At 39.7% G+C, this 12,195-nt stretch overlaps 1 protein-coding gene across 9 annotated transcripts in view; it reads left to right on the forward strand.

The window, feature by feature from the left end:
• Nucleotides 1-12,195, forward strand: part of EFCAB11 (EF-hand calcium binding domain 11) — a 190,763-nt gene that overhangs the window by 21,461 nt on the left and 157,107 nt on the right. The window contains exon 6 of one of the 9 annotated variants that reach the window (XM_074365164.1): nucleotides 41-809. The exons of the other annotated variants lie outside the window; for them this stretch is intronic. Coding sequence (XP_074221265.1) covers nucleotides 41-89 — 49 coding nt within the window. The 3' untranslated portion in view covers nucleotides 90-809. Of the gene's footprint in view, nucleotides 1-40; nucleotides 810-12,195 lie in introns of those variants that run through there. 9 annotated transcript variants of the gene reach the window in all.

Here is a 12,195-nt window from a genome sequence, read left to right on the forward strand (position 1 = left end):
CTGTGTGAGACGCTTGAATAGCTTTGACTTAATTGACCAGCGTAAATGGAGTTCCTGCCCAAGGCCACAGTTACCCAGAAGAAAGCTGATAACATGAAGATCACTGTAAGAGTGGAACCACAGCGGGAGACTTCTGATACGACCAGAATCATCTATGGTTTGAATGATGAAAGAAGTCTTCATAGTCTTCGATTCTTAGATTGCCAGATTCTTCCCAGAGAAACCTCTGAAGATCAAGCAGTACTTTCAGAAGTGCTTGCCCACATCACACCTTCATTTCCCAAAGCCAAGCCAACCAGTCCTAACAATCACACCAGCCAAACAGCCAAAACAATCCAAAAAGACAGACTTAGGGGATTAAGGCATCAAAGAATCCTTTCACTTTATAACTTGAGGGAAACACTGGTGTTTCATTCATTAAATCGGAGGGCTTGACAAGAACTAAAAGAGGTATGTTTATAAGGTTTGTGAATTACTGCCTAACTACTCTGGTAGTGTTTACTTTAGTGATTTTTATCATGAATAAAAGCAAAGAGGTTTAAAAAAAAATACATATATGTATACATATAGTCAGGATTTACAACATTCACATTCTGTTCTGCAGTCATAATCTCCTTTGTTTTAATCTGAGTTCTATAGTTAAGTGGATTCAAAGCTCACCTCCAGGCTTTGTGCTGTAGTTTCTGCTTGGCTAAAGTTTATCCTCTAGGGAGGGACTGTAATAACTATATTCCCCAGTATCTTTCTTCCAGTGTTTCTCTGGGCCACTGTCCTTGAATAAAAAATAAAGAATGGATTGAATGTGGACATTTTTGAGTCACATTCGTTTTCTTTGAAAATGCTGATTGTGCTTATGTTGGAAGTCCTTTTACATTTTTTGTTTGTTTGTTGATTTCTATTTCTTTTGCTTGCATTGTTCACTGTGTCTCTCAGTATATTTTCAGCACTGTCTATTGTCTTTTGTGCTGTGTCCAGTGCGGCTTTTTTTTTCTGTTATGGTTTTATTTGCCTCTTACATTTCTTTCTTGAGCTGTATCTCCTCATGTTTCATTTCATTTTGTTTTTTGCTGTATCTTGTTATTTTATATTATCTCCTCTAAGCATTTCTGTATCTACTTTCAACTCCTGTTTTATGGAGGTGTTTGCTTTATTTAAAGGGGGAAGCAGTTTTTGAGGTTTTATTTTTAATGGCTGATTGCTTGGGGGCTGCTAATTGTAGCTTTTTTTTTTCATATAAATTAAAAAGAAGGTTTTCTACCAAGGGAGGGGTTTTGAGGAATCTTACTTTATTAAACCAAGAGATGATATCTCATGCAGAAAACAAAAACAAAAAAATTGGTGCTAGTTTATATTACCTCTAAAGATATCATAAAGTGCTTAATATTTGGATTTCACATTTGAGATTCCTTTCAGTATGTGAAACTTACAATTTTGGTTTCCATTTAGAGTTGATAATCATGACTTGTGTATCTGTGTACTAAAATAGCTGAAGCTGTATCAAAGATGGTGTTTCATTATTATTATGACATCCTTAGGAAATTCTGTTCTTCTTCTTTCCCACTTAGCAATATGCATTTTTTTTCTGTTGAAGTATAGTCAATCACAATGTGTCAATTTCTGGTATATAGCACAATGTCTCAGTCATGTGTATACATACATATATTCATTTTCATATTTTTTCATTAAAGGTGATTACAAGATATTGAACATAGTTCCCTGTGCTGTACAGAAGAAACTTTTTAAAAATCTATTTTTATATATAGTGGCTAACATCCGTAAATCTCAAATTCCCAAATTTATCCCTTCCCACCCTCTTTCTCCGGTAACCGTAAGATTGTTTACTATGTCTGTGAGTCTGTTTCTATTTTGTAGATGAGTTCATAGTGTCCTTTTTTTTTTTTAGATTCCACATATGAGTGATATCATGGTATTTTTCTTTCTCTTTCTGGCTTACTTCACTTAGAACGACAATCTCTAGATCCATCCATGTTGCTGCAAATAGCATTATTTTTTCTTTTTTATGGCTGAGTAGTAGTCCACTGTATAAGTATACCACAGCTTCTTTATCTAGTCATCTGTTGATGACATTTAGATTGTTTCCATGGGAAATTCTATTCTTGAAGAACTTTCTTTCTTTTTATTTCTACTAACTACAAATGGCAGAAGTTTAAGAGGCAGGAGAACTGAATACTGCTGTTCTTCCAGTGGGATGAATGTGAGATAGCAGGCTGTTTCCAGCACTAAAAGTGTAAAACAAAAAAACTTTCATTTTTTAATACTAATAGAACTTAATGAAAACTTTGTAGTTTTTTTTTTCTTTTTTTAATGTTCAACGATCTTCAGTGCCTCTACGGGGTAAAGTTAAAACCATTTAACCTGACTCTCCAACATCTGTTCCCTTTCCAAACTCTTTTCATTCATCATCCCAAAGTCCTGTGTTTCCCTTGGCGTAATGTGTGTTCCTTTGAATGTGTAATGTGTCTCTATACTTCATTCTCTTGCTCTTGCTGGCAATGCCTTCTCTGCTTGTCATCTGTCCAAATTCGATCTCACTTTCAAGGTCCTGCTCAATAAATACACACAAAAAAGCCCCCCCTCCTCTTTTTTAACATTGAACAGTCTTATCTCCTCTCTTTGAATTGTGATAGTATTTGTGGTTGTATAATTTTTCCAGTCTCTTACTTGAGAAACAGAAATACAATATTTAGGATTATCTCCATAAAATACTACAAGCTCTTTGAATTTATAAGTTTATCTATAACTTCCACTGTTCTCAGCGTGTTGCCTTATTCATTCTAGTTACTTAATAAGTAATTGCGGGGCTGTTGTCTTAAATACCCAGTGACAGTAAAATTCTCACTTAGAGTTTTCTTTATGGCTTAATTTCTTATAATCTAAGAAAGAGTCCTTTAAAATGCAATCAGGAGCTTTGTAACCACATGTGGTTTTGCCATTCCATTTTTCTCGTTCTCCATGTGATTTTCATGAATTAATCTCTGATGGTCTCGCTTTGCTTTGTTTTGGAGACATTTTCAGTTCATGATTTAGACCCAGCTGTTATCGGGGAGCTGGCTTAATGTTCTCTCTCGACTTTGCCCGCCATTAGCGCCCTGTGGTATTTCTGGCTGGCGTTTTTCTCTGCACGGGTGTGTGAGCTTCCCTATGCCTAGGAACCTTCTCCGTCTCATCATAAGCACTGAGATTTGCACTTTCCCACCACCTGTCAATTGGCAAAAAGCTCTGGGAAGCTTCTTCTGCTTTCCAGTCATGAAATGAAACAAAGATGTGCAGAAGGCCCACTCGTGTCCAAGATTCTGAGTGCAGGGTGGATTGCCAGAGAGTAATGTAATGTAGAAATATTGAGGCACCAAAATGCTCACCAGTCACCACTGGAGACATTTAAAGTTCTCTGATATTTTTGGTCTAAGAGTCATTCTTTGTATTACATGGGGAAGGTCAAAAAACATAGAACATCTAACTCTCAGAAGTATTAACAATTGGTTGCAAATGAGAGCATCATGACTTGTTGAATAATATGTTTTCAATGTCAGAGCATGGATGGGGTAGGGGCTTAAGAGGGCAATTTATAAAGGGAGTGATGGCCATTCTTTGGGTAGAAAAACTCCATATGCCTTTTATCACAGCCATTGTAGGGGAAAGTGTCCTCATGAGCTTGGGTAAAGTGAACCAGCAGACAGACTCTGTTAAGCTGAATGGAAGAGTCTTATAGAACCAAGGAGCCCCAAGGAAAGCGATGTAAGATAGCATTTATTTTTTTCAAATCATTTGCATCTCTTTTGAAATGTTATTCTTCACTGTGTTGTTTAGCATCCTATAATTTCCTTCTGCCCACAGCTGACTTGTTGCATATCATTTTCTTGGACAGTATCTAACAAGAGAAAGTTTCCTAGTCATTATTCCATGCATCAGAATGATTGTCTTATAAATGTAGTCAGGTGACCTCAACAGGAGCACGGTTATTATAGTGAGTACCTACTTTGGCGAATATGGTTATGGATCTCTAAGTATCTACATACTTCTGCATATAGAAGAATATAAAAAGACTAGAAATCATCTCTCATTCTTCGTGACTACACATAGATAGCTGTTACCAGCCATACCTGGTGCGTGAGTGTAATGACCAAAGAAGTAGACTTCTTGAGTTTCCAATTTTTATGTCATGAATTTTTTATCTTCTCTGCAATGATAATGCCTTGGGTTTTATTTCAGTTGGTTTTTGTTCATTTCAAAATTTTATTGTCTGAAATTCCCTTTTCTGATTATTTTCTTGCATGTGGTCACTGAATGGGGAGTATGAATATGGATAAGCTTTTCAAGCTGACCTCAGAATTTCTTCTCTTCTGGGAGCTGTCACATGTAATATATTAAATACAACTGTACTTTAAAAATCCAGCTATAGAAATAATTATATGCTAATCATTTTAAGAAAATGCCGGTTTTTCAGAGGGTTCTTAATCGATTTTGCTCCATGGACAAAAATTGTATCCTTACATTTGAGGATCGCCTTTTACCAGTATAAATTTTAGAACTGGCAATGTAGGATTGATGCTCAGACACCGGACCAGACAACAATAAGAGAACAGTAATGACTTCCTCACATAGATTTTCAAATAGAATGTGTTATTTTCATTTCTTAAGTTAATGAGTTCATGTTAATAAGGATGTATTATTTGAGTGGAAGAAATATTTAATCTCTTTCACATTCAGGATGTCCAGATTCTGTCGTCTTCTCTCATGTTAAACCCATCCAGATGCAAATTCTATTCTTCCTTCAAGGCCCAGCTGTTAAGATATTTCTTATCTTGAAAGCCTACACCCTATCCACCACCTCTCAACCCTGAAAAGAAAACTGTCTTCTCCTTCTGCTTGAAACTCCTAATCTGTCATAAGTATCTTTTCTTCTTTATGCTTATTTTAGATATTTGTATACATCAATTATTTCCAGTATTAGAACATGAGCTTAACGTGCACAGGGAAGAGTCAGGTACCTCATCTCACTCCCAGGGCACAGAGGGGACCGTGTCAAGTAGATGACTGAACAGTATGTAAATGAATGGCTTCTATATCATTCTGTATTTTTTGTTTTGCTCTCCAAATGCCACACTGGCACCATACTGAGATCGCATGGTACAGTAAACACCAGGGTAGGGAACCAGGAGAAGATTTGAGTTCTAGCCCCAGCTCTGCCATGTGCCTGTCTTCCCACAAATCACTGCACTTCTGTGGCCGGCACTCCCCACATCTCAGGAATGAGGGTCCTCGCAGGCTGCTTCTACCCCCAGAACCCACCGGTGGGGTTCTCTCTCACGGAGAGTGGCATCGCCGTCTCCTTTGTTTTCTCTGTGTACCCTAGGTCTTATTCAGAATCCATGAACACAGTTGTGGTCTGTCAGTGTGACAGAGACTGCTCTCAAGAGGAAATTACTGTATTTGACAGCCCTCCACCTCCCGGTTTAGTTTTTGTGATGTCACTCAAACAAGTGTTACAGCCAACGTATCCAGTTCCTCATCTACGTATATGGTTGAATACGCTGCTCTTGCTGTAATAGCATGAGGGCTATTTTTCTTTTAATCCAACTGTCACATAAGACACCGCTGCCATGATTTCTTTCTTAGGACCAAACGTTGCTCACCCTTTCAGTCATCCTTGAAGTCATTAATAGGAGCAATTCATGAATATATTCATGCCATTTTCCTTTATAGAAAGAGGAATCAGTTTCTTACATTTATCTTTTGTAGTACATAGCTAATTTCTGGGTAAAAATTTTGATAGTATCGTGTGTTATATTTATAAAATATATAAAAACATGGGTTTCATAAAAGAAATATGTATTTTATATGAGATATTTAAATTAACATTGTTTTATGATGTCACACACAAGAAGATTAGCACAGAATTAAGACTCACACTTTAGAGTTTCAGTGGTCCGCCTTAGAAATAGCCTAAAAAAATTAGGACCAAAGATTTCTAATGCTGTTTTTTTCTATGGCATGCCAACCTATCAGTTTGCCACCTCCTGTCTAGCCTTGTCTACCTACCTCCTCCTCCTCATGCATTCTCTTCCATGAGACCACCTTGAGTAGAGACATCCTTGTTATTCAGAGCTCCAAAGACTGAGTGGCATCTGTGCTGGGGGGAGCTTGTCAGCAATGCCTAATCTCAAGACTCACTCCAAATGTACTGAATCAAGCGTGTTTACTTTAATATGACCCGTGGGTAGTCCATAGACACATTAAAGTTTGAAAATCACTGGTTAAATTTTGGATAACAAAGGTAAATTAGCATTACTTTTTATGTTACTTGTTGACCTCAATAACTTTTCATCGCCTACCAGATAAAAGTCCAGATTCCTTAGCCTGACTCTCAAGGCCCCTCCCACACACAGACCTGGCTTGCCTTTTAGCTTATCCCCCAGCATTTCCCAAATCAAAAACTACTCCATCATTCTGGTCCACGGGCTATATCCCATGGATGCTCTCTCATTTCTCTTCCAGCATTTTTGCTCATATCAGCTCCCCTGCTCTCTCTCCTCCTCCCCCTGACTTCCCCATCCACGTATCTAAATGGTATCTATTCCTTACAGCTTAGCCCAACTCTCTTCTATGTAGCCTTCTCCCATTCCTCCAGCCCCCAAAATTTGTCCTTCCCTAGAACTGCTGTAGCACTTGCTGCATTCATGCATCTAACAGCGGTATCCACCGTAGCACTGACAACTGACATTTGCTGAGTATTTACTGTATCCAGACACTATGCTGAAGAAATCTGCACTGGAACCTCCTGGGTTAGGCTCTGTCTGTCCCCATTTTACAGAGGCAGAAAAAGCTTGGAGAGGTCAAGAGACTTGCTTGATGCTACCAGCTGGTGAGTAATGGGACCAAGATCTGCTTGTGCTCTTAATCACTGTAATTCTCCCTTCTCATGCCTGGTAACAGTATAAACATCCCGAGGGTAGGAACCACGCATGCCTTTGTGTCCCCACGAGGGCGACTATAGACCTGAGGAAGGAAGGCACGTTCGCTTTGCTCAGAAGTGGTCTCAATAAACCAGTTGTGCGATTATATAGCTTTCCCCTGTTCATGTGAACCGATGTGGTTTGGATTGTTACATTTGAGGTTTCGTTTGATCATCTGCCTTTAAATGAAAGGAACTTCTTACAAAAATGTACAAAAGGATGCTGATGCAGCATTTTATCACAGCCGGGAGCAGATGTTCCCCATCAGGTTGCTCTGATCGGAACCCTTGAGTTCTGCATGTTGCCTTTGGAATGATATCACGACAGCGAAAGAGTTTGCCAAATCAACTGGAAAAGCAAAAAATGTTTAAAATTGACAAATGGGGTTTTCTCATTTTAGCGGGGGTGGGATGCTAAACTGATTCATGCTCGTTGTCTCTCTATAAGGCGGGATTATACGCTGAGTCACCTGTCAGACCCTTTTAGTCAGCTGCTGCGAGTTCAGCGCTGTGTGTTATTTCCAGCTTGTCCGTGTTGTCCGCTTGTCTTCCCTCCGCGGTTGCAGTCTCTTGTCGGGGAAGACCAGGGCAAACTAGGAATTAAATGTCGACAGGCTTCATGCGGTGCCTGTTGGTTCCTACGCTTTCCCTCGCCCCGCCTGTCCTTGTTCCTAAGCCGGCCCCATAGGAGGCAGGACCGGCACTAATGGTACTTTAATCTCCCGCCCCTCCCTCCTGCCCGTCACTCACCCACACGAGACTAAGAATGGTCCCATCCTAGAGCCAGTGATGGGCGGCTGAACATGGCTGCGGGCCCTCCTGTAGGATCCATCTTCCTTTTCCTCCTGCTATATCCTCCACATCCCCCACCCCTGTTCTCCTTAGCTGCGATTGAGCCCCAAGAATGTTTACACCGCTTTCCCCTCCTTATCTTCACTTATAACCCAGGCCTGGGGCTGAGCCTGCGTCCAGGGCCCCCGCCTTGGTTCTATCCTGCGCATGGTCCTGGGCTGCACGTCTGTCTGCGCTCTGGAGTGGGCGCTGGTGCTCAGAGCTGCTCCTCGCCAGTCGGAGACCTGGGGCAGGCTTACTGTTTGTCTTCTTTCTGTGGTACGCCTGCCTCCTACCCCAAACACACACAGCCCCCACAATCAATAGGTTTCCTCTCCCTCTCCGAGCAAGTGTGGTGTCTGAGAGATCCTGAACTCTCTTTCCACCTTCCTGAATCCATTTGTTTCCATCCCTCCTGCCAGCCTTCATTCCTCCCGCTGCTTGTCCCAGAATGGACCCGTGTTTTCAGGTCAGACAGAAACTGCCTACTTGGTCAAGTTTGGACTACCCAAATTCGTCTTCTGGACACAGTTCCCTGGGGCTGGTCCTACGTAATTTCAGAATGCTTTCCTTTTTGTGCCGAAATCTGGTATCTCTGTCACTCAATCATATCATGCTTTTATTGCCGTCCAAGGGAACTTTAAACTCATCTGTTTTCAGGTCCCTGTTTCAGGGATGGCAAATAGTTGGCTTGTGCTCTATTGCCATCCCCTCTCATACCCTCTTCTGATGAGACTCAGAACTCTTCTTGGTAAACGCCCCACCCAGTTCATTAGTGTGCATGTCGCACAGGATGAGATCGACTTGATCTCTGTCACGTTTGTACCAAACCTTTCCCAACTGCTGTGCATTTCAGGCGACCTTGCTTTCTGCTTCATGGGCAGGGTCATGAGGTTCCTTTACTGCCTCTGCTTCACCTCCAGAGTTCTGTTTCCCTTCAGTTTTATTTCTAAGGAATAGGGGTCTCTTCTGTTTTAGTTCCTCTCCTTTGTTCTTGTCTCATCCTCTCCTCTTCCTCTACGACCTTTCTCCACCAGTCATCCCCTCTCCTGTTCATAACTTCCATCCCTGCTTGCAGGTATACCTCAGTCTCCTCAGTCTAGAAGGCTACTCCCCCCCACCTAAGTCCTTCCCCAAGTAGCCCCACCTTGTTGTTTCCCTAAATTTTTATTCTTGTCCGTTTCTCAGGGCATTCAGCACTCTGCCTGGGGACCCTGTTCTTGCTGGTTGCTCCTTCCCAGCTTTCATGGCACTGGACCATCCCAGTGCCAGTGATGGCATTTCCCATGCATTAAACACCTGCTAGTGTTACCTTACTGAATCCATGCAGTGATCCTACACATCAGCTGTTATTCATACCCATTCTGCAGATAAAGCTGAGCTCCTTTATGGCTAATCCAAGCCAAATTGGACCTCTCAATTATTTTATTTTTGGGTTAAAGAAGAAAGATCATAGGTAATTGACAAATAATCAAAAATTTTAATTTGATGATAGTCACGTTGCTGATACTTGGTAACAAACAAATGTTTTTGTTATACCTCAAAAGTGTATTTTTTGATTTAAGAATACTGCTGCCTAATAATGATAGTAGACAGAATATGCAGTTAAAATGTCTGAACACACTTAGTTTTAAGTATCATTCAAGAATCATGTTAAAGAATGTATTTAGAAACAACAGTAAAAGTTATAAAATGTTTTTCTTAACCCAGGTCTTCTCATTGGTAAGGTTCCTGATAATCCATTCGTGATGGCAAATGGAAATCTCCTCTGCCTTGGAGATGGCATATCAAGGCTCTCATCCAAGGAGAGAAAGGGATAGTAGAAAATTCTTACTCTAGTTTCCCCTTTTGCAGAAATTTAACTGTGTATGCCGGAGACAGAATATTCATGAATATATGAGCGAATGAATGAATGAATGTAGATAAATGAGCAAAGGAATAGAATGAAGTTGATCAAAGTTTGCATGTTGAAACTGTGTGTGAAGTTGGGTAGAGCGGCTGCTGGTCCTTAATTTTATCTGGGCCTGTTGCAACTTGTCTTCTTTACTAGGCTGTCAGTTGCAGATTTGGAGTCGGAGGCTTTAAAAAGTATGAACTTGACTACACGTTTGTGTAGAGATTTCAACTTCTGTCATCATAAGGTTATTACAGTAGTTTTAAACTCAATCAGAAAACTTTTGCCAAGACTCTGCTAGCAGAGTCAGATTTAATTAGCTGGATGGAATCTTGTTTTCCTTTCTCTCTTGTACATTGTCCAGTAGAGAAGTTTCTGTTAGTGACCAGATTTGTTATAGTGCGGTGCCGCTCATTCTGCAGGTTGCATATGTGTCATGACGACAAGTGGCTGGATGTAATTTTCATAGACAACCTGTATCAACAAATTGGTTGTTTTGGGGGGGAAAATTGGGCTTAGTTCTTCAGGAATACTTATTTTCACAAATTGATTCATTGTACAGAAACCAGATTTGAACCCTTAGGTTTCAGTTGTGCTGTCTTGTACATGGGCACCCATTGCTAGGTGTGGTTTAATTGAACAGTAGAGAAAGATAAATGGCAGTATATATTCACATGTCCAATGGTACCATGCATCTCTGAGTTAGGAATCTTGATGGAAAAATCTCAAAATGTTTAAAATGTGAAATTACCCCTTCAATCATTTTTTTTCCAATTAACGTCTTATGTAGACACTGAAGACTAGCAGAGTTATTTAATACCGTTGAGTTTGCGCACTCTCTCTCTCTTCGTTTCTAATTTTCATTGTAGTTCTTAGGCTTTGCTTTTTGAGTGTGAGCTTGTGGTAGACTAAATCAAATTAGCTTTAGTGGGTAGATTTAGTTTTCTCTGATGACTTACTAACCGAAATATACCTTCTCCTTAGGTGAAAAAGCCAAAGTGGATTTTTTTTTATTTGACTGACAAGGAAAGACATTTTAAATTTTATTTAGTGACTGAAATAAATTACTTTACTATAAATTAAATGTGAAATACACGTATGATCCTCTTTTAGTGAACAAAGCAGATGGAGAGCCACGCAAATTTGTAGTTGTTCTTTTTAGCCAGTTGGTGGTGCTAAAAACTCTAATAAGAAACTAATTGGAAGGCGAGACGGTTAACCTGGAGCCTTTCTTGATGTTATTTTTATTAATTTTTGGAAAATTAGTACCAGAAACATGTGCCCAAATTTCTGCAGCTTCTAAGCTTAGGAACCATACCGAATACCTCTGATGGACAGCAGAATACGTTTCTAGTAACCTTTGGTAAAGATGTCATTGGCTTCTGTAGGATTCACATATTGGAAATTGCCTGGTTGTGAACACCTGGCTCCTGCTGGCTGGGGTGTGTTGGCACAGTTTGCCTGGTTCTGTTTAGGTGCCTAATTCAGGTTTAAGAAATATGATTTTTATTACTACCACTATTTTGTACTATTAATGTGCTTTTTAGGGGCTAGGTTTGTTTGTTTAAGCCTTTATTTTTTAGCACCCACGTAGAACAATACTCTGTTGCTTGAATATGTCCTGAGATGCAGTCAGAAATGGCCAGAGACCTTGGAGTCAGGAACACAAAGGTCTGGATCTACCAGTCAGATCTAACCCAAGGTGTTACTTGTGCTATTCTTAAAATATACACACATATACACACATACACACATACACACCTTACACAGTTATACTGTTAAATTCTATACTGGCTAAAGTACCTCATTAATAGTGTTTTATGATTTTATCATCATATTGAAGCTTTCTTCTGACTTGTTTCAATCTTCCAAACATACAATATGCTATGGAAAACTTAATGAAACTATCAGAGTTTTTAAAAGTTAAAAAAAAATTTTTTTATAGATAATCCCAGAACTGATTTTTATAAGGTTATAAAGAATATTTAAATTTCAATAATCTTCCTGTTACTTAGGTAATTGTTTCTTCCTCACTGATATCAGTTCTTTATAGCTTAGTTTTCCCAACTTGTAAAATGGGAATAATAACATCACTGCAGAGTAGGTGTAAACATGAGACGACGTACCGAGTGTTTGTTAGGTGTTTTCCCTATATTTCTCTCCGTTGAGCTCAAGACTGTGACTCAGTTATTTTGAGCCCTCACGATACCCTCAGACTGAGCCATGGTCTTAAGACAGGAGGTCCTCGTTGTGTCTGCTAATGCCTCATGCTCTACGAATGAAAAGTTTCACAAGGATTTTGTAGACTTTCTAACTCACAAAAGAGATACTCCTAGAGTTGTATCTGGTTTTCAGGTGTTTGCCTGTCAATCCTGGAGATATTTATGTGTTCGTCTGAATCTGCCTAAACATTTAAGATTGGGGAAAAGAATACAAGATTTCCAAAAGGTGTAGCAAAGATGTAACTAACAGTTTGCTCATCCATCCATTTATTTGT

This window comes from Camelus bactrianus, chromosome 6, assembly GCF_048773025.1.
Source record: "Camelus bactrianus isolate YW-2024 breed Bactrian camel chromosome 6, ASM4877302v1, whole genome shotgun sequence".
Classification (NCBI taxonomy): domain Eukaryota; kingdom Metazoa; phylum Chordata; class Mammalia; order Artiodactyla; family Camelidae; genus Camelus; species Camelus bactrianus.